The sequence below is a fragment of the Mustela nigripes genome, chromosome 11 (assembly GCF_022355385.1).
Source record: "Mustela nigripes isolate SB6536 chromosome 11, MUSNIG.SB6536, whole genome shotgun sequence".
Classification (NCBI taxonomy): Eukaryota; Metazoa; Chordata; class Mammalia; order Carnivora; family Mustelidae; genus Mustela; species Mustela nigripes.
This window is the reverse complement of record NC_081567.1, coordinates 20719734-20742060: the sequence shown is the minus strand read 5'-3', so window position 1 is coordinate 20742060 and position 22327 is coordinate 20719734. Positions and strand designations below refer to the sequence as shown.

General features: G+C 53.1%; 1 protein-coding gene across 1 annotated transcript in view; it reads right to left on the bottom strand.

The window, feature by feature from the left end:
- Positions 1-1373: 1373 nt before the first annotated feature.
- Positions 1374-22327, bottom strand: part of HS3ST2 (heparan sulfate-glucosamine 3-sulfotransferase 2) — an 87101-nt gene continuing 66147 nt past the window's right edge. Inside the window, exon 2 of the mRNA XM_059415114.1 lies at positions 1374-2721. Coding sequence (XP_059271097.1) covers positions 2103-2721 — 619 coding nt within the window. The 3' untranslated portion in view covers positions 1374-2102. The remainder of the gene's footprint in view (positions 2722-22327) is intronic.

Genomic DNA, 22327 nt, shown 5'->3' with positions numbered 1-22327 from the left:
GTACCCTGGTCTCAGCTGATCTCCTGTGAGATGCCTGGTGCAGGAAGATGGGCCAAGACACAGAACTAAGGTCTTAAGCTTTTGTGTCCTCCTGTCTTCTAAGTCAGACTCTCATTTTCAGGAACCTTGCACTGCACCTGACCGAGCAAAGACCAAGTGGCCCCTGGAGGTTTGGCAATCCTTGGCTTACCGGTGAGTGCCGGGGAGCTACCTGGGAATCATGACCAGAAGTGTAGTTCCTTGGGACATTCCTGTCGGTGCCCCCAGGCCCCCAACACCTCTCCACCCATTCACACATTCATCCATCAGCCATTTTGTGCGCCTCCTGTGGGACAGCAGATGCAGTCTTGACTCTCGAGGAGCCGTGGTCTACGGTGAGACAGACATTGATACAAATAATGCTCATCTAGCATGACAAAAGCTGTGATATGTGTGCAAACAAGTGAATGCAGAAGAGTGAGCAGATAGCTTGGTTAGGGAAGGCTTCTCGAATATCAAGCAGGTGATGCTGGAGTGGACTCTTCTGGAAGCTTCCATGAGCTAGAGACTTGGGGTGGGGAAAGAGGGTAGGGAGAGGAGGCAGTCCAGGCAGAAGCGGGAGGACCTAGAAGACCTAAGAAAGGCCTGGTGCTCTGTGAGGTTGGAACAGAGGACGAGGGAAGGAAGGATCCCAGAAACTGGGGCTGGGGTGGTCTTGGGCATCGTGCAGGAAGATTTGGGCTTTATTCTGAGGTCACATACACACACCCAAAGCAGGGCTGTGAACGCCCATGCCAACAGGGGCCGGGCAGATGATGTGCATCAGTGGGGTGGGCCCGATGGAGCCCCAAAGGCGGCAACTGAGTGTTACTGTTCTAGAATGCAGGCTCAGTGCCTCACAAAAAAAAGGATATCTGTATTTTTATATGAACACTCCCCAGTTTTAACTGTTGGACAATATTTCAAAACATCATGCTGGCCAAGCAGAAACAACTGACGTCCTATCAGTCCCCGCGCTTCTCGTTTGGCACTCCAGATCCAGAGCTTACGCAGAGAGCTGTCACAGTCAGACCCGTGTGTCAGAGCTGTCCCCACAGATCTCCACGTGAGGTTTCTGCTGCAGCCTCTGCCAGCAAGAACCTCTTTTCCCCATCTTCAGCCCCTTGCTCCTTGCCCAAGTGGTTCTGCACCCCTCACTACCCTCTGGACTACGGCCCCCGGCTGCCCTCCCGGACCACGCCCACCCCTCTGCCAGTAGCATCCTCAGCACTAAGGCCGCCCCCCCCTCATCTTGCACAGGAGCAGCCAGATGAATGAGCCGTGCTCCGGGCCTGACACACAGAGAAGAGCCCAGCATCCAGGACACGAGAGAGCCATATTTATTTCACATGGACAAGCATGATTCCTTCGCATGCTGAACATGAAAGCTCGCGTGAGTAAAGTACCCGTAACAGCAGAATTAATGTGCTTTTGTCCATAGGGAGCAGGGAGGGTCACAAAGTGGTTTTCAAAGACCGCTAACCGTCAAGCAGAGTTGAGACCACAGGCTTTGAAATCTCTGGTTTATTTCATCATCGAAGGGTCTGTCTGCGGGGAGTGACTGGGGGGTGCTTCCGGCCCTGCAAAGTCTCGATGAGCTGCTAAGGTCAGGAGGAAGAGGACGGTCTCCTGTCCCACCACCCGGGGCGGCTGGGGAGAGTGAAGCTCAGAGGGGAGGTACATGCCACTAGGAATTAGCAAGTCCGCTCTGGGGCGGACAGCGACAGGGACAGACTGCTGTGTTCACAGCAACAGAACCATCACCACTTATCTAGCATAATCAGAAGATCCGTTCTTCTTAAAGCCGTTTCCCAAGGCCTCGGAGGGGCTGAAGGGAAATGATTCGGAACTGACTGGACAGGCCAGAAGCGGGTCAGCTCTGCCTCGACAGCCTGGGGAGAGCTAGTGGCCAGGACCCCCTGGTCTCGTGGCCTTAGCTGGTCCTCCCCGATCCAGGACGATGGAACCCGAGATGGGAAAGGGGGCTGGAGCCTGGCTTGGGTTTGCTGGGGGAAGAGGATCACAGGCTCGGGGGGCCAGCCTCACGGAAGAGACAAGCAGAAGAACCCTTACATCTTGGTGGCTCACTCCCACCTGAAGTCCTGTCCAACTGTTTCATAAAATTTAATATTATAAGGTCTATAAAATTCCCGGAGCTGGTCTATCACTTCTGGATCAATCTGTACATGAGTTCTGCCTTTCGATTTGCCCAGGCACCGAGGCAGGAGGCTCGATTCTGTTTTTCTCAAGCAAGGGAATCCTTTGGTCTTGTTGAAGTAGAAGTGCTTGTCCGTGATGAACCTCTTGATGCCCAGGAAGTCCTGGACGCGGCCCAGCTCGCCCGCGGGGTCGGTGATGAGCCGCTCGCCGCTGACGAAGTGGATCTGAGCCAGTGGGAAGTACCGCAGCCAGCTCTCCAGGTGGAGCGCGTACATGCCGATCCGGATGGCGCTCCACGACACGTCCACCTGGCCCAGCGTGCGGTTGCGGAAGGACAGGCCCTCGAAGGTGGGGATGTCCGGCTTCTTGGAGAGCGTCTGTGTGTAGTCCGAGATGGCCCGGGTCACGGGGTTCCGCACGACCACGATCAGCTTGGTGTCCCGGGACATGTTGAAGATGCGCCGAGGGGCCTCCTGCGTGACGAAATAGCTGGGGGTCTTCTCCAGTGTGATCTGGCTCTCCAGGGTCCGCGGCATCAGGCTCCTGTGGGGCAGAAGCGGCACACCGTCAGACAGGGTCCCCCTAGGGAAGGGGAGCAGGGAGGTGGTTTCCCTACACCCAGCCCCGCAGTGCAGGCCCCCCCGCCCCCCGGTGACATCCGAGCTCCACGTGCATTCACAGGGGGGTGCGGGGTGGGCACCTCCCCCCCCCCACCCCGTCTTCAGCCAGCACGATGGACGCCCACACTGCTGCGTCCTCGGCTGCGATCCCTCCACGGCGTCAGGTCTCCGGGGAGGGACCCACTTCAACTCGTGCTAGTTGCTTAAAAAAATCTTTAACAGGTTTGCTTTAAAAGAGGAAACAGCCTAAAAGTTCATCAGTGTGGCTTAAATAAATGATGGACAACCCAATTAACAGAAATAGGCGTATCTGTTATATACAGAAAGGGAATGATCTCCAAGATACAGTGCTGAATGGAGAAAGACAAGATACAGCATGTTCGCCTAAAGGACACGTAACGGGTAAGAATGACGCTTCTGGGGAGGGGTCTTGAGGTGGGGGCAGAGTGAGGGGGTCAGGGATAAATGAGAATTACTTTTATTGGATAACCTTTTATGCTGCTTAAAATTTTTAATGTATTTGTTGATTACATATTCAAAAAATACAAAAGCAAGCCACTGAATATTCTTCTGGCAAAAGATATTTCCCCAAACATATTAAGAAAAATCTTTTTTTTTTTTTGCGGGGGGTCGGGGTGGGGGAGAAGGCTTGTTTTGTAGGAATAGCAAGTGTGTTAGAAACGAGTCCTGATGTCTTTCTCTGCTGCAACACATCGGAAATACATCCTTGGTGTAAGCCCGACACAGCACGAACTCCAGGCCGGTCAGGACCTCAGCCAGAAGCCAGGTAATGCAAACTTCTCCTTACTCTTTAGTTTCCTGGTTCGGCTGGAGACTTGAAGAGACAATGGTGGGAAGCTCTGAAGTCTCCCTCCCCGGTGTGTCTCCTTCGGGCCTTGATGGAGGGGAAGACTCCTTGGCTCCTACTTGGTTCTTCTCTCTGAAGGTCACGTTTTACACTTTAGACCACCCCAGGAATTTTTTAAAAATGCAGCTGTCCAGGGTCTATCCTAGACCAACCGATTAGAAATATATGGGGCGGGTCCTTTTTTTTAAAGCTCCTCAGGTGGTTCCAATGCGGAGGCAGAGCTGAGAACCCCCCCCCCCCCCCCCCGCCCAGATCATGGTTTCCCCACTGCGACTCATCTACCCCCTGAGCATTCCTCTTCCCCTTCTCTGGAGCACTCCTGGCTCCTAGTCGCCGTCTTCCCAGATCCCATCACGCACGCCATCCAACAGCCCAGCTCCAGAGCTCTTTAACCGAACTCTCCTCTTTCTCTTTCCTTTTAGCAATCCCTCCTCATCACAGTACGTTGGGTCTTGTCATTGGAACTGCCCTAATTCTGAAACGGTTCCCCTCTTAAGTTCCACTCTAGGTCTGTGGAGGGGTCGAATGGTGGCCCTCCGAAAGATATGTCCACTCAGAACCTACGACTGTGACCTTACTTGGAAAAAGGGTCTTTGCAGATCTAAAGTTGAAGATCTCAAGAGATGAAGCCGGGCGGGCCCCACTCCAACAAGCAGTGAGTAGCCTTCCGGGGAGCAGCGACAGTGACGGTGGCATGTGAAGGTGAAGGCAGAGCGGGGGTGACGGATGGACAAGCGAGACATGCCAAGGACTGCTGGCCACCACCAGGGGTTAGTGGTGGTGTCCCCCGGTGTGCGACCGGTCATTTGTTACGGGAGCCCCCGGAAACGAATCCAGACGATAACCTTCTCTCTTCCCACCTCAATTTAACACAGTCTCAAACTCCTTATACCTGATCTTCAAATTCATCTATGAATCCCTCGACTTCACGGTCCTCCGTGCCTGCTCTGGACCCACAAATACCCACCACCGTAGTGCCATGGCCACGGTCATAAGCACCCAACCCCGCATGCATTTCCTCGTTCGAGGAGTTCTCCCCATCTCCAGCAGTGCATGCTTCCCGACCCCCGTCTCTTCCGTTCGCTCCCTGGACTGACAGACAGCAGCAGAGAGCACGACGGACCCGGACAGCTGGGTCCTGGATATCCTTATTAATTCTGGTTTCAGTGGAACTCTGACACTGCTCAGTCATGGTTGGTATTTGTCTTTCCAGAACCCCTTATGGTTCTTCTGAAGAAGCGCTCCACATTCTCACCGGGAGCCCCCAACTCTACTCCTGTTCCTCCGCCTCCACGCACATCAGCTCCACCTCTGGACTGTTCTCTGCACCCACGCTGGATCCCTCCCACGGGCCCTGGATGACAAGGTGGGCTCACTGATCTGTCCGCCTGTGGGCGCAGGTCCCTTCCCCCGGCACCTGCAAACCCACTGTGTGCCTGACAGACGGACACAACTGCCATCCTGCTTCCAGGCTCGAGGTCTAGGAGGGACCCCTGTGAGTTGAAAGCTTAATATTTATTAATACCGAGTAGGCCGATTATTTTTAAAAAATAGTATATCATTATTAGCAATCACAAGTGTACATGAATAGAATTCCTTGGCTGGATTTCCTCAGACGTGTGGCTACAGCATTTTCTGACCCTGGCACAGCCTGTAATTAGGTGCTGGCCTTTAGGACAAGAGCGGACGACATTATACCGAGGTGACGGTGCGCTGAAGGTTAAGGACTTCCTATGGGGTTACTGATAGGAAGGTTTTCTCCAACACAAAAGGTTGACTTCACAAGCTACTCAACAAAATTTCTATGTAATACCCTTTATCACACTAACAAATACCCAAGAGAGAAATGTGTGGTACTGTCTCTTCCCAAGAGACTAAGGAGAGCTACTTTGCCAGGAGCACCAATGAACACCTCTGTCACCAGTTTAGGAGAATTCTGACCAATCCCAGGGATCTCCGGAGTACCCCATCATGCCCCGAGCCGTGCACTGAAGGCAAGCCCCGCCCATCCCATTCCCACCTGGCATCTCAGCTGCAAAACCAAGTCACAGATGCTGAGGAGACACTCACACTAGACGGCAAACCACCTCACGCAAGCGTCAGCACGCCATGAGCCAAATGGCTCCTGTGCCCGGCGCGCTTTCTCCGTCCCGTCCATACCTGCTTCTCCTTAGGTCATCGGGATAGACGGCTGGAGGCCGGTGACCACCATGGGCAAGGAGACCCCACATATTCCTCGTAGCTCTGGGCACGGGCAGGTGCCGGGTGTGGAGGGGGCAACAGACTTTTCCTCGAGGCTTACTTTCCCTCTTCACATCACTGTTTACATTTTGCTTACCTGTTTCCAGCTGCTAATAACTGAACCGCTCTCTCAGTTCTGGCCTCCTTTGCTTACGAGGTTGCTCTGCACAAACTCCTGGAAGAACCGTCCGACACCCCGCAGTCTGGACTCACTCACCTCCCATGTGTTAGCGTGACCTGCTCGGTGGCAATTTTCCCTCCATCTGGCAACAGCCCCCAGATTTCTCGCGGAGGAACTCCCACTCCTGCTTTGGATAAAATCCTGGTAGGCCAAGGGGGTGGGTGCGTGACTGAAGCTAAGACGACCAGTGCCGACCGTGTCATGGAGACTGGGGGACTGAACCCTCCGGGCAGGCACGGGAGCCTGGAAGGGCCTCCGCACGGGCCTCTTCCACCAAGTCCCTCTGTCTGCATTCTCCCCTCCTCTTCTCGATTTATTTATTTTAGACAGAGAAAGAGTGTGGGCGGGGGGGGGGGGCAGAGGAAGAGGGAGGGAGCATCTCAAGCAGGTTCCAGGCTGAGCGTGGAGCCCAAGGCAGGGCTTGATCTCATGAGCCTGCGATCATGACCTGAGCAGAAACCAAGAGTCGGACCAGTTTATCCAACTGAGCCCCCACCTGCTCTCATTCTTGTCCTGAGACCTGGTTCTTCCACTTCCCTCTGTCCGTCCCTACCTGTCCTTCCAACAGAGCACTACTGGTTCAAGTTAGTGAGCTTGCTTTCTGGTGCTTATTCCTGAGAATCCGAATCGTACCTCTTTACAACCTGGCCTCCTCCCTACGGAAGCCCTGCTCGCCCCCCGGGGTTACCAGCTCTGCCAGGACAGGGCAGCGAGCCGAGGGGGATCTTCCCGATGGTCTGTGTCCCGCTTCCCCGACGCACGTGGTCTCGCCGGAGGACTTCGGTCCTCCCCCGGCCTTCACCCACCACCGAAGAGCCGCGGACTCACAAGACTAACAGCAGATCCAACTCGCCCGCGCTCTAGACGGCCGTGCTCAACCCGCCGGGGCTGGACGCGGCTCGGACTCCCAGACTCACTTCTCTCTCTGGCCCGTCCGTGCAGATGACGTCGCCGCGCATCCGCTCACAAAGCAGAGAACCCTCAGGGCCATTCCTGACTCCTCGCATCTAAGGTCTTTCATTCCGGTAAGTTCTCAAGGAGCCCCACCCATCCCCACCCATCCCCACCCCAGCGCTCGCGGCCCCGGCCCCGGCCGGTCCTCTTTCTCCCTGACCTCCATGCTTCCTCCCTCTCCCCGCTCTGTCCGCTCTGCATCCTGCGTCCGCCACGGAAATCCTTCTAAAGCGCATCCTGGCTTGTGAGGCATCAACTATTCCTTGGAAGGAAGCCCATATTCCTTGACTCAAGGCTCTGCCTTGACTTTCCAGAATGCATCCTTTGCCCCTTCCTGGTAACCCGATGCTCCTGTCGTGCTGAACGCAACATCCGCTCCCCGAACACATCCCGCTCCGCCCTGTGTTTCGCTACTTGCTGAGTTCTTGGCTTTTGTTGAGACTCTGGATCGTCTTTCTTGTCCCTCTCACCCTGGAGAACGTTGACTCCTCTTTCCACGTCCAAACCAGAAGTCCCACATCTGTGAACCTTTCTTATAATTTCAGGGCACGCGGCGCTTCCCTCGGCCGGCGCCCCCACGGCGCCCGCATCGCCGCAGACCTCACGCGGGAGGCGGTCACGCAGCGCAGCACCGGTGGCCCCGCGGGCAGGCTTCCTGTCCACTGTTGCCTTCCCAGCACGACACCCGGCGCTCCGCAGCTGCGCAACCCACGGCTCAGCGATCCGCTGTGAAAGGCAAGTACCGACTGACAGGTTACCGTGAGTCCTCAGAAGCCAGTGTTCGTTCAGGAGGCGCAGCCTTTTCTTGGCGTTCTGGCCTTGGGCGGAGGAAGGTTTCAGCAGACCGTCCTGGGGAGGGAGTGGTCATGGCGCCGTTTTTACGCATTTTGTCCCGGCCACAGGTGCGCAGGCTCAGAGACGGAGGGAGGTCCACGCTGGCCTTCAGCCCGACCTCCCTGTGGAAGAACGGAAACTGGGAGCCAGGGAGCACGACCTGCGACCCGTTCTGCCGCGGCACACACTCCTTCGCCCGAGGCAGCCGCGGTGTGGCGGGAGAAGTGGCGGGAGAAGTGGCCGTGGTGGGTCTGCAGTGTCCGGGGGTCGCGCTGCCCCCGAGGCCACCTGCAGCGCCTCCGGAGGGATTTAAAGGGCCGGGCGCCACACCAGACTATTCAAATCGGAAACTCTGAAAGTGGGGCCTGGACTCCTGCCATTTTAAGGCTCCCCAGTCGACCGCAGGGCGTCCCAGGGCCAAGCACCCCTGCCGCAGCCGGCGTGTTCCTTCAGCCAACTCAGCCTTTATAGAGTCGTTCGGGAGCGTCCGCCGGGGTGAGCCTTAGAGGAAGACAATCCACACCCCGGCTCCGGACACTCTCAGTCAGTGGGTTTGGAGAGCAGGAGTCTCCATTTTTAACAAGCTCGCCCATGTTCCTTACCATCAGAAAAACTGGGCAGAGCCACTTTACTGAGATGCCCCCATCAGGATCGGGCGCAGGCTCCCTCCTATCTGATGCAGGTTCCTCTGCACGTCGCGTCTCTGCCCCTCCCCGCCTCCGGCCGCAGACGCCAAGTCCCAAGAGAACAGGGTTGGCGTCCGTCTTGCTCTCTAGTCCTGGCACCAAGGGGGCCACTGGCTCTTCCAGGGGAGCAGGAAACGTTTGTCAAAGGGAGAACCGCCGTCAGGGTTTTCATCTGGGAAGAGTGAGGACGAAGCCATTCGTGTCGCCGGACACGTGCGTCTCTTCCACGCCGGCAGTCGGTGCGCGCAGCTTCTTCCCGAGGGAAGGATCAGACCTCTTGGGGGCCCTACCACTAAAAGGAAACAAAATCTAAATACTCTCTTGCCAGCTGGAAGCTCTCTGGAGAGGACACTGATCTAGTCACGTGGTGGGGCCGAGGCTGCTCCCGGGGCGCCCCCCCCCCCCCCCGCTGTCCACACCGGGGACGTCCTCTGCATGTCAGCACACGGGAGCCCGTCTGAGCCGGGCCGGAGGATGACCGCCAAGACTCTCTGGAAGGTTTCATTTTCTATGAAATCGATACACTCCACGTATGTGTTCTGGGAGGCCCAGCTGCCTGGGGGACTTCGGTGATTTATTAGTTCCTAACTGGGCAGCTAGGCTCCTTGAAAATCACGGTGGTCTCCAGAGGGATAATTAAGAGAAGAGGAGGAAAAAGGCTTTATTGCAAGAAGCTGGTTCTTCCAGCGAAAGCTACTCACCCCCGCATGCCGAGCCGAGCGCAGGCTGGCCCTGAAGCCATTTATCCCCGCCTGGTCGAGAGGAGACGCGAGGACCCCTTCCTTCCAAGCCTACAGCCCCAATTCCTTAGGCTCACAGGACCCCCAGGAGCAACACGCAAAGTCCCAGCCTGAACTCTGTGAACCGCTCCTCGCCGCACACAGGGTAAGGCCTTGATGGCTTTATGTGACTCTTCTTAATCTGGCCCGTGGCCACCCCGGGCTCTGGCCAGACTGGACCATTCAGGGTTCTCCCGACAAGACTATATTTCAGGCTAAGGGGCCCTTCACAGGTGGTGAAGCCCTCGGTAGCTTGTCAGGCTGTACTTCAGCTCTTAGCTCGTCATCACCTCCACCAGGGAGCCTTCCTTGCTCCCCTCCCGGAAGATGTAGGCGTTTGCTACCCTTGTGACTCCACGGTGCCCACGGCAGACAGAGCCCCCATTTTACACACCGTCTGTGTCTATCAGAGCCCTAGAGTGTCAGGTCATGGAAGGTGGGGAATCGAACCTATCACACTGCTACATCGACAGTGCTCGGCCTATGCCTGCTAGGGACTCATGTAGTCGCTCATTAAACAAGCATTCATGAAGCACCTACTGTATGCCAGGGATACAAAGATAAGCAAGGTGTAGCCTCTGTCCTCAGGAGTTAACAGTCTTGTGGAAATGGGGGGGGGTCCCTTATTTCCCAGTGTGGGGGCCAGTACCTGAACCTGGCTTCCCACAAGGGCTGGGGGCTTCTTCCCTCTGACCAGAGGGACTAGGTCTGAACCCAGTTTCCCCCCACGGGTCATCAAGGAGCCAGGCAGCTGGCTTTCCCGGAGAACTCCTGTGCCCCCCCTGCCTGGTGTCCCGGTACTGCACTCAGTGCCCCAGCTGGCAGGGCCGCTCTCAGCCCGCCACAGAGAGAGCCCCAGGGTGCAGGTTTACCCAGTGAAGCCTACTCCCTCTTCCATACCTCGTGCATTATGGGATTTGTCCCAGGTCCTGCCGAGTCACAGACAGAGACCAGAGAAGGAGCCTCCTTGTGTGATCTACCCACACAGAGATGTCTGGGGGGCAGTGCACTACTCCAGGGGCTGGGTGTGAGTGTGCGATCTGGAATCAAAGAGCCCCTTGCAAACCACAGAAATGGGCACACGGCTTATTTCTCCGAGCGTAATGGGCCCCAGGTTCACCCCACACTGTTAAAAGGGGCAGGATTTCCTTGTATTTTTTTTTTTTTAACGTCTGAGAGAAATAAGCCAGACACAGAAAGAAAGACAGATACCATGCGATTTCACTTAAATGTCGAACTTCTAGAACCAGAGAGTAGAATGGCGGTTGCCAGAGGCGGGAGGGAGGGGCACTGAGGTGTTAGCGAAAGGGTGCAAACTTCCAGTTCCAAGATGAAGAAGTCCCGGGGATCTAGTTACAGCGCCGTGACTCTGGCTAACAGTCCTCCACTGTGTACTTGAAATCTGCTGAGAGAACAGATCCGAAGTCTCCGCGCACGTACGCGCACGCGCACACAGTCACTCTGCGGTGATGGACAGGTTAATTAACTTGATTGTGGTTAATATCATTTCATGACGCAGCCACATATGAAATCATCATGTTCTAGATTTTTTTTTTTTTAAAGAAAGCAACACAGGCGCAGCGTGCATCGAATGCACACGCGGTCTGCGAAGGGCCCAATGTTTATATCCTTCGAATTCATCCTCCGAAGCCCTACCTGCTCCCCACACCACGTGGCCATCTCCGGAGGCGAGGGCTGTGGGAGGCAAGGAGCTCGCGCGAGCCGCGTCCGCACAGATGGGCTTCGTGCTTTGTAAGGAGAGAAGCAAGAGAGAGATCCACCCCCCACGGGAAGAGCCGGCAGGAAGGCGGCGGGCCACAAAGCAGGGAGAGAGCTCTCACCAGACAGCTGAAACGGGCCGGCAAGCGGGTGCTGCACCTCCAGCCTCCAGAAGTGAGAGAACTGAACGCCTGCCGCGGCAGCCCCCACACCCCTCCGTGGTGGTGCTGCCCCAGCACCCGGAGCCAACAGAGACGCGGTCCCCGGGAGCCCGCACATGAGCCAGCGCCTGCGGCACACTGGCGGGGGGGCCTGCTCCGGGGGCCGAGCCACCTCCCTGGGTCTCCCCGTGAACTCCAGGAGGCCCCACGCCTCCCTCATTCCTGCTCTCGGGCGGAGGAAACTGGGGCAGAACGCACGTCATCGCCAAAGCAGGGCAAGTCACAGACTCTGGATTCAAGTGTGACTCTAGCACCAGAAGAAAACGTGAGAATGTAAAATTAATCTTGGCACGAGGACAGCCTTTCTAAGCATGAGACAAAAACCATGAAAGAAGAAACGGAGAAGTTGGCCTCTGTGAAAAATGGCAGTCTCCGGCATGCAAGCCAAGAGAACAACAGAACCAGAACAGAAGGAAAGTGACCCCGTTGGAAACGCACTGGCGGCATGTGAGGAACGAAGGGACGCTTGTTGCAGAGTTCCTGCAGACCAGGACGAGGACGAGGACGAGCCGGCAGCAGGCAGGCACGCGGGCCATGGAAAGAGGGAACGGTGAAAGAATTGAATTGCAATAAATACATGAAAAAGATACTCCAGCTCTCGCAAAGTTAAAGAAATGCAAATTAAAACCATGAGGCGAGGACATCCGCCTTCAACACTGGAAAAATATATTTTCCAAAAATGCTAACCGTTATTGCCGGCTACGGTGTCCTGAACGAATGAGCCCTGTCCAGTGATCGGCAGGGCTGTCGATGGGCTGCAGCAGGACGGCAGCGAGAAATTATGCCCCCAGATGGAAAGCGCACGCTCCACTCCAGCCAATCCACTTCCGGGGACTTATTTGTCCAGGCGGGGCAAGACCTGGGTGCTGGGTGTCTGTGGCGGCATCTGGGGAGATGGGGAGGCCCGGCCGGACTCCTGTTCCTCCCTCCAGAGCAGAGCTGTTCCCGGAGGGCAGCTGCCCAGCCAAGGGCCGCCCTTCCCAGCACCCACCGCGTCCACACGGGGCGCTGTGCCTGCGGCTTGCCACAGGGGTGGGGCGGGTGGGGGGGGCGTCCAGGCGCAGCGCTACCCTCCAGCCAAGGGGCTCGCACCGTAGGGGCGACCTCCGCACGGTCCCTTCTGCCCACAGGCCGAATGCAGGGAACTCTGGAGGTCGCAGAAGGGCAGAACGAGACTGCATTTCTACCTCTCTCTTCCTGCACTCGGCGGCTTTTTCTTTGCCATAACTATGTATTCTCTGTAGTTTGAAAAAAAAAAAAAAACCCTAGCGAATACAAAAAGTGATATTAAAAAGTCTCCATTGAGAACAGTTTCGGAAGAAGATGGCCTGTCTGGAAGCGGTTTCGTGGAGTGAGGGGGAGGAAGCGTGTTTGGAGGAGCTGAGGTGTGGGTGGAAAGCAAGGCATCGGGAGGCCCAGAATGTTCAGCTCCCCCCTCGAGAAGCCTGGTCGGAAAGGAGGGAGGGTGACCGTGGGTGGCGGGTGAATGGTGTTCGCTGCTGCACATACAGCTCGCTAAGTTTCCAGGCAACTGCACCTCAGTCCCCCAGGCACCATCTGCGGCTAGCGTGGCCTGACCGTGGGGACACTGTCAGGGCGCTTCGCGGGGGTCACTCCGGGTTCCTTCCTTCTCAGTCTGGGCTTAGCTCCTTGCCCGCCTGAAGCCCACTCTCCCCTTTCCCTGCGAGTGCGCCCCTCCTATCAGTGCTTTTCATACTTGAATGTGCCTCTGAACCTCCTGAGGGGTGGGGGGCGGCGGAATCTTGCTGGAATGCAGAGTCTGACTGGGGAAGTCTAGGGAGGGGGCCTGAGACTCTGCATTTCCGCCCAGCTCTGCAGCGAGGCTGACCTGCGGTGCACGGGCCACCGCTGCAGCAGCAAGGTCTCACAGGGCCCGGCGATGGCTGCACAAGCCGCAGACTCGGCGAACGTTCGCTGCACTCGGTGGAATTAGCTATTTTTTTTTTTTTTTACTTCGTTAGTTTTATTGAGATGTAACGGACTTACTAGTTTCAAGTGTGCAGTGTGACTCACTATGTATAGATCACAAAATGACCGCAACACGTCTACTGACCCCCCATCGCTACACAGTGACATTTTCCTCTGATGAGAACGTCTAAGACCGAGTCTCTCAGCAGCTTTCAAGCACGCCACGTGATGAGCCACGGTCACCCTGCTACCGAGTTCGAGGACTTCTGATGTTTAAGAAGCTAATCCTCCGGCCCTTCTCCCTCTCCTGCCGCGGTCCTGGGTTTGTCCTTTTCTCCCCCAGGTTCTTGAAATAAAGCTCAGCGGCCCCACCTGCTCACCCCACATGCGTCCCCAGCTTGTCCCATCTGCCACCCACCCCGTCACCCCGCGACGCGGCGCGCGCTGAGGACACCCTCAAACAGCCGTCCCGGTTCTGTCCTGGTCTTGTCACACTTCCCCATGGCAGCAGAAGCGCCCACTCCCTACTTCGTGAGAAATGTGTCTTTTCTTGGCTCTGGGAACATCTTTTGGTCGTCTTCTCTGCGCATATTTAAATGATTTTTCCCTCCACTTACCGTTTGCCTCCTCGTGTCTCAGTTCCTGACCCCCACCATCCACCAGCTGCCCCAGCAGCTCCCCCATCTAACCCGCGAGCAAGTCCCCTGACGCCGGCCTCAGCCGGCTCCCGAGCGGGCACAGCGCCCTCGTCCACGGTCAGAGCTGCAGGGAGCAGCCCAGCGCTTTTCCGGAGCGAGGCACTGGCTTCTAGTATCCGTTCCGAGCCTGCTCGCTCCCGTGTGACCCTCCCCAGGGACACCAGCCTCCAGGAAGCAAGACGGCACCTGGGGGCCACCAAGTGGGCCCAAGGCTATCAGTGATGGTTTCAAGGTGTGGCTTAGGGGATCTTCACCCCCTCACAGTCCCCCAGAGACAATCTCCACGAAAGGAGAGAGAGGAAGGGCGGGCGGGTGAGGCCAGAGCACCCCTGGAGGACCCGCAAAGCTGGCCGACTCGTTCCCCTACCAATGCCCAACTGCCAACGCAAGGGGCCCGGGCGCAGCGGGCAAGGCCCCCGCGTTCCGAGCCGCCCTCTGCACGACCGTCAGCTCGGACATTTTCCAGCCTCTGCCAATGAGCAAAGCCTGCCCTTCGCTGCCCGTCTGCTGCCGAGCTCACATCATACTCCAGAGAGAACCAAAGCAGCCGTTCGGATGGGGTGTCCTTACCATCCGTCTGCCGAACAAAGCTCTTCCACAGTGACCAACCCCAGGCGGAGGCTGAGGTGTCAGCCCCAGGGCCTCCTGAAGCCAGTGTCCCCATCGCCACCTCCCAGTGTTCCCTGCCTGCAGTGTCCATGGAGGCGGCTCCCTCCACCGGTGCCCGGACCCATTCACAGGACCTGTCAGGCCCTCCCAGTTCTGAATGCTCCCTGGGCATCTGCAAACCCCCAGCCAATGATCGGGTGAGTCAGTGAGTTTATCTTATTATTACTATTATTTTTAACACAAAGCTTTACAACCTCACATTCCGGAGTCACATCTTGCTTATCTGAGGCTACTAAGTTTTGCAGGGAGGAGCTGCCCGCCTGCCCCACTTCCTGCAGCATCACAGTGCCCCCTAGTGGGAGGTGAGCCAACTGCAGCCGTTGTTGGGAACCCACTCCCCGCAGGCCCCTCTGCCACTCTCCTCTCCCAGGCAGGGAGACACTAGCCCCGGACAGAAGTCACTTCCATCCTGCCTCCCGCACACACAAGTGTACCAGGACACATTAAGCTCCACGGTTGCAAAGGGTTAGCGGGCGCTGGGAAAGCCGTACACAGGGCTCCCGGGAAGTCCACTGCTCACGGATCACCCAGGCCTCTGCTGTGGCGCACACCCCATGTATGATGATTGAGTCAATAATACTTCTGCGGGGTCCAAGGCCTGCGCAAACTGTACAAACCTGGATTCTTGTCCGGGCTATGGTGTGGATGGTCCAGCTCTGCACTTCAGATCTGGAAAGTGTTCAGGACGCCCCTGCACCATGAGCTAGCAGATGCTCTTGAATCCCCCCAGTCCTACCCTTGCCTCCAGGCCTTTGCTCTTCTTCCTGCCTGGGACCCGGTCTCTGGCCTCCCCATGGCTCAGTCCTTCTCTCCTCCAGTCTCTATTTACCTGTCACTACTCTCAGAGATCACTCTCTACACCCTGGGGTTTATTTCCTGAAAAGCTCGAAGCAGGATCTGTCAGCATCTTGCTTATCTGGTTGTACTCCGAATGCCTCTCCCCGCAGTCTCCCTCGCCTCATCAGGAAAGGGTGGTGTCGTGTCGTCCCTGCTCACTGTGGTTCTTTGGTCCCCGTCCCTGTGCCATCTGGTTCCAGGCAGCCAGAACCCATGACTCAGGCGAGCTCGAATGGAGAACACGGGAAGGAGCAACGCCCAGATCGAGAAGACCTGAGCTCCTCCAGGGGACCCAGCAGGCCAAGCTCCCCGACAGCCGGGGCTTCCCCAAGGGCAGTCACAGCTCTTCCATCCCATGTGAGTGACTTTTGGACGGAGCTTACATTTGTTACAGGTGCGTGTTTAGTTTAATGTATTTGAGGAAACTGGAACTAGGACATCATCTTCACTTCACAGATTTCATTGCCGAGGGTGAGGCCTCACCACATGGCAAACGCAGAGCACGGTGAGCGTTCAGTAGGTAAGAGTACGGATGGCACACGAATACAGAAGAACGGAGAGATCCTTTGATGACTGAAGTCTGGGAGCCTCTGGCTCAAAGTAATGCCGGCTGGGCCGAAGGGAATCCAAGCCAGAGTGATGTGGACCTACACTCATCCAACAATTATTAAGTGCCTACTGTTTGCTAGCCATTGCGCTAGGCACAGAGGCATGGCTGCCAATATAACGGATGTGGCATGGAGCCTGCAGTCTGGCGGGAGAGACGACAGACGAATCCATGCAGAATTCCAGTGTGCGGGGAAGGAAAGGGGAGCGAGCAGAGCGCGGGAGCTGCGGGGCCAGAGAACCCGGAGGGGAAGAGACCAAGGAAGACAGGAAGAGACAACAGGATAAGAAAAAACCACGTACAGAAGAGGTAAGACGGTGCTGCAGAGGAGCCACAAATGCATCAGCAGATGACCCTGGTAGCAGGAAAGGAGCAGAACTCGTGATACAGAAAATTAAAACCGGAACACACCTGAGTCTGATCTTGGGCTTCTCAAGGAAGGGTCTACAAGACCGAACTGGTGAGGGAGGAGGAAGCATGGGAGACAGAATTGTCACAGGCAATGCACGTCTGCAAGGTTACTGAGGAGGAAATCTGAAAGAGGACGGAGTGATGGGCCACGATCGCATTAAAGAGGTATTTATGAAGATAAAAGATGGTCATGGGGGCAGATCAAAGGCCAGCTTTGTCCTAACGAAATAAAACCCACATCCAGGAATCCAGCCAGCCAGCCATCATCCATTCACCCATCATCTATCTACACAAACACATATCATTGAATTCTATAAATTCAGACCGGGACTTTGCAGCACCAAAGCTAGAAAAACAGAGATTATCATCTATAGAGTTTTTGCAAAAAAAAGAATTGTGACTTTCAGTACTGAGCCAATTTGCTTGTGAAGGCAGAAGAAAAGCATTACAAGACGTGCAACAGCTTTCAAAGCATTCCACCTCTCTCTCCAAAAAGTTCCCTGAAAATGAAAGCCATGACCTGCCTGATGGTGGGAAAGAATCCGAGAATGAGGAAGTTGTGCATGATCCCATGATTGGGATCAAACCAGTGGGAAGTCCAGATAACCCACAAACTCTGCTTCTCATGTCATGATTTTCCTTTCAGAAATTCCAAAAATCAATCAACAATAAAGTTAAAAAATTAGTCATTTGATCAATCAAACCCAACATCCCAGATTCAATCAATGAAGAAGTTGGTGCCAGAGGAAGGAGGGGAGGGTGCAAGTGTGTGAGGCTCTCTGCCAAGGGCGCTGCCTCCTCGCTTGCTCTATTGGAGCAGAGCGTAGCGAACAATTAAAAACAGGACCTGTACCTTCCAAAACACTGGAAAATAAAGAAGCAAAGAAAATGCAGCTCGTGTAACAAAGGAGACAGGAAAGGAAAGCCAGGGGGGAGAAACAGCCAAAATCGTAGAGCCAGAGGCCTGAAGTGTATGAGCAGGAATGACTGTGGAGATATTAAAAATGACTGAAAACAGGCTGAACACCCTAATTTTTAAAGACGACAACAATCAAAGATTTCTCATTCTAAAGTAAAACCTAGTCATTTTTGTGTTTACAAGACTACCCCAGGACACAAGGGGTAGGAACATTTTATATGAAAATGGAGAGGTTCAGATACATTAGGAAAATGCCAGTCTAAAGAGAGATGGAGTCATGATATTAATACCAGAACAAGACGCATCCAAGGCAAAGACACTGAATGAGACAAAGTGGATCATTTAGTATCAGTAAAGGGCCCAAGTCACAGCAGGACTTCATTTGACATGGTGGCTCAAACTCAGTGTTCATCTCCACTCCCTCTCGGTCACCACTAAATCGATAGTGAATGGATAAAAACATATGAAGTCAACACATTAAGAGAAAGGGTAAGGAGTCGCCGGCAGACAATGAAGAGAGACAGATTTTTGGAAGAAGGAAGGCTGATGTGTGAGCGTATTGGAAGAGAGAGCCAAAACCTAAGTGGCTCGGGGAGGGGCGAGGTCACTAATGAGAAGAAAGTGGATTCTTGCTACAGAATTTTCTGGAATTGGAGCCACCAGGGAGCCTGGTGGGGCGAGAGGCACAGGTGAACATATAGTCAGGGCCCAAGATCTCTAGAAGCAGCAGCTACGCAGCAAAGCTTGCCCGCAGCCCCACAGCCCTACCCAGGCCACTGCCCTGCTCCTGTCAGGGTCAGGGGAGGGGCACGTGATGGTCCACACCCGCTGAGCCGGGCAGCCCCCCTGACACCCTCACGGTGCAGGGGGCCCAGACGCCTGCCAGTACACTGACAGGCAGGCCCACCCAGGTCAGGTCGACAAGCAGAAGCTCCCTGACCAGTCAAGATTTTGAGCACTATCTACCAAAAGCATAATTTATTAAAAGAAAAGCTGTCACGTCCCATTGAGATCCATTATCATTACATTTAATACGAAATCATAATTCAGCGCAGAAATGGGTCAGAAGAAAAAAAATGATCATCTCAACAGATTCCGGAAAGGCACTTAGTAAATTCAACATCCATTACTAATCAAGAAAAAAATAATCTTAAGAAACCAGGAAGGCTGCTTCTTTAACATTAAAAAAAAAAAAAAAAAAAAAAAAAAGAACGTCCATCTCAAACCCGCAGGCACCAGCATACTGAAGGGTGAAGAAATAGCAACAGTTAACATTTACCGAGAGCCACGGGGTGTACTTTCCCACGTACTATCTCATTTAAACCCCATCACCCTCTCGCCAGGCAGGTATTTGTATTAGCCTGATTATTCACGTAAAGAGATTTGGTGCAGAGACACAACCCGCCCAAGGACCCAAGGTACCGGTCGGTGAAGCCAGGCTATAAACCCAAGCATTTTTGACTCGAGTGACTCCATGCTCGTAACCCACAGGCTCCGAGTCTCATTAAAGTTAGGCAAGACAAAGATGCCTCCTAACACAATTAATATTTAATACTGTTCTATAATTTATAGACAGTTCAATTAAACCTTTAATAAATGGAGAGATGGGAAGTCATAATGTTAGAAAGACATCCATTCTTCTCAAATTAATCTATAAATCAAATGTAGTAGCAATCTAAATCCCAAGAGGATTTGGAAAATCGAATTTGACATTACAATTATGAAGTTTCTTTTGGATGAATAAATTAAAGATAAGAGCTAATGCATCGTGCTTGAAGGAAGACTCATGGGCAGGAAGCTACGATGTCACCCAATATATACTGTGAAGCTGTAGTAATTAAAACAGTGTGGTTCTGGCTTGGGAACAGGCAAATGCATGGGCAGAATCCGGAGTCAGAAAGAAGCACGACTACGTGAAAAGCACACGGTGAAGGGGGCATGCTAGGTCAGTTGGGAAATTGCGGCTCATTGGGACTTTGTTGGGGCCAATTAGCAAATCATGGGGCGGGGGGAACGGAATCAAGTTTCTTTATTCACCTACACCTACGTGAATTCAAAATAAATGAAGTCATTCAAAGTGAAAAAGAAAACAGTGGAGTAAGGGGTTAAAATATCAGTAAATATGTATATATTCTTGAGAACTGCGAAGGCTTTATACTCATAATACCAAAGGAAGAAAGCAAAGAAAAAGATTTTAATATAAGACATAAAAATTCTAAAGTTTTGGGTGACCAAAAAAAAAAAAAAAAAAATCACCATAAGGGAAAATAAAATGCAGAGGAACAAACTGTGCTCTGTATATCATAGATAAATATTTAGTATCTGTGATAAATGGAGTTTTATAGCTCAGTAAGGAAAATACCCCACCAGAAAACAGAAGAAGACACAAACAGTTCCTGAAGATAAAAAATTGGAAAAATACGAAAGCTCATCAGGTACTAAAGAAATGCAAATTAAATCCAAAAGAAGACAGCATTCTGACCTATGACAAAATCGAGAATTGCTTAGCGTTATCCGTGGTACAAGGAAACCTGCTAGGTTTCGCGTGTAAGTTTAAAGTTTACGGAAGTCAGTCTTCAGAAGTTCTTGTGTTGAAATGTGAAGACACTTGCAGATACTTGTATTTTAAGGATACGCAACAACCGTTTAAATTGGTAAAAGATAATACTAGAAACAACCTAAATGTATAGGCATTTAATGAACTGCTATGCTGTGATTATAGATAATGTTTCAGAAAATAAGACATGGGGAAAACGCTCGTTTTAAATTGGCAGGAAAAAGAAAAAGTCAGAAAGCACTACATGCACATGATAGCTGGTCTCTAGTGCGTGAGAGTGTGTTACGTGGCTGTCAGAAGGACGGACACAGCCACCCTGTGATATTCTGGTAACCCTGACCTCTCCCAACCGTAGGTGTCAACAGACGACCTGCTGTTCCTGATGACTTTCCCTGAAAGATGTGTGCAACGGCCTGCTCTTTGCTCGAAACTCACACAAAACCCTTCCACACTTTGCTCCCAAAGCATTTACAAATTTTATTTATTTATTTTTAAAGATTTTATTTATTTATTTGACAGACAGAGATCACAAGTAGGCAGAGAGGCAGGCAGAGAGAGAGAGGAGGAAGCAGGTTCCCTGCTGAGCAGAGAGCCTGACGCAGGGCTCCATCCCAGGACCCTGGGATCATGACCTGAGCCGAACACAGATGCTTAACCCACTGCGCCACCTGGGCGCCCCGCATTTACAAATTTTAAGTAGGAAAATTCAGTACAGAGAAGGAGTCCATTTTAGCCAAATAACCTATAACAGAAACTTCAAAAAGAAGAGAAGGTGCAGATGCATCGAACACACTGGAAGATGCTCAAGAACACGAGGCCGGGCGTGCAGGAAGGAAAACCAGAGCCGGCTACGCACCGGGAGGAAACTCCTTTTCCATGACTTACCCTTTTTGCAGGATTTGACTTTTTTTTTTTTGGTCAAATGCACTTTTTTTTTCTTTTCTTTTTTTGAGAGAGAGAGAGAGAGTGCACACTGGTGAGCAGGAGCGGCAGAGCAAGAGGGAGAGAATCCTCAGCTGACCACACGCCCAGGGCAGAGCCCAACGTGGGGCTCGATCCCATGACCCTGAGATCATGACTTGAGACAAAATCAAAAGTCGGACACTTGACTGACGGAACCACCCAGGCACCCCTCAAGTGCATTTTTCCCCCCAAATGAAGGGTGCAGAAGAGGAAAAGACACAGGCTTTCGAGCTGGGCGTGTGTAAGTCTGAATCTCTGTTTTGCCACTCATTCATGTGCGGCATCGGGCAAGTCACTAACCTCTGAGCCTCAGTTTCCCCATTAAAGGGGGAGAAAAGAGAAGTTAGTCTGCAGGACTGTGGGGAGGATTGATGATGTCTGGGAATTTCCCAGTGTGGTGGCTGGTGCGTAGTAGGTGCTTGTTCGCTGCAGTTCTTATGATTAATCCTGTGCCTGCCCGAGACTGTCGGAGAGCTGGAGCAGAATCTAATTATCCGTGTTGGCACAAAGCCAGGATACCTGAGTCTTGCAAAACATGCTGTTGAATGTTCAATCAAGATATGTAAGTACACAGAGCCGCAGAACATACCCAGTGCTTTCCCCCAGGGCTCGGGAAGTAAAATGCATTCTACCATGGCACAGCTGCTCGTTTTTTAAAGTTCCACAACTAATTAACCAGAATCCTCATCAGCAATCTCCTTGTGGATTAACTAAACATGTCAGCAAACCCTGGCCCTTCTCTGTTAAACACAAGCAATTTCTTCTACCCACTAGCGCCTCCAGCAAGATGCTGAATGCCTGGGGAGTTGAACAGAAAGCAAAATCCAACTTTTACTTAACCTACTGGAAGGAATTTCTCACTCCGGAGGTCAGTGTGATAGCTCCTGAAAATGAGGAAGGCACACATACTTAGCAGTTAAACCCCACAGGCTCTGGAGTCGGTCTAATATGATTTCTAATTGATCACACCCTCAACTGAGAAGTCACTGGTAAGTTACTTAATTCTCTGGAAGCCTCAGTCTTCTTATCTGTGAAATGGTGCCAATGATGGCGCTTTACCCCATAGGATTATTCCAACAGTTAAGGGTAAAGATGGCTATGAATTAAATGTATACGTCACATCAGTGGTGCTCAGCAAGGCCTCAAAACACACAGACTTATGTGCTTTTTGTAAGAAGATCCAAAGGGAGGATGATGTCCTCATGAGTGCGATGGAGAAATGGATGTGTGTTGTACATACAACTTTGTGTAGAGAGATGCGGGACGTACGTAGCTGCGCTCTCTTTACAGAACCCTGTAAATGGCCAGAAAAAAATAGTCGCAAAGAACCACCACGTTGTCCTCTGCTTATACAGGATTTGCTTATTAAGTACCTCCAAGACAAAAAGTAAGGAAAACCGTTTAAAGGTAGGATTCCATTATAATCAAAGCAATTTCCTAAAACTAATGTAATAGT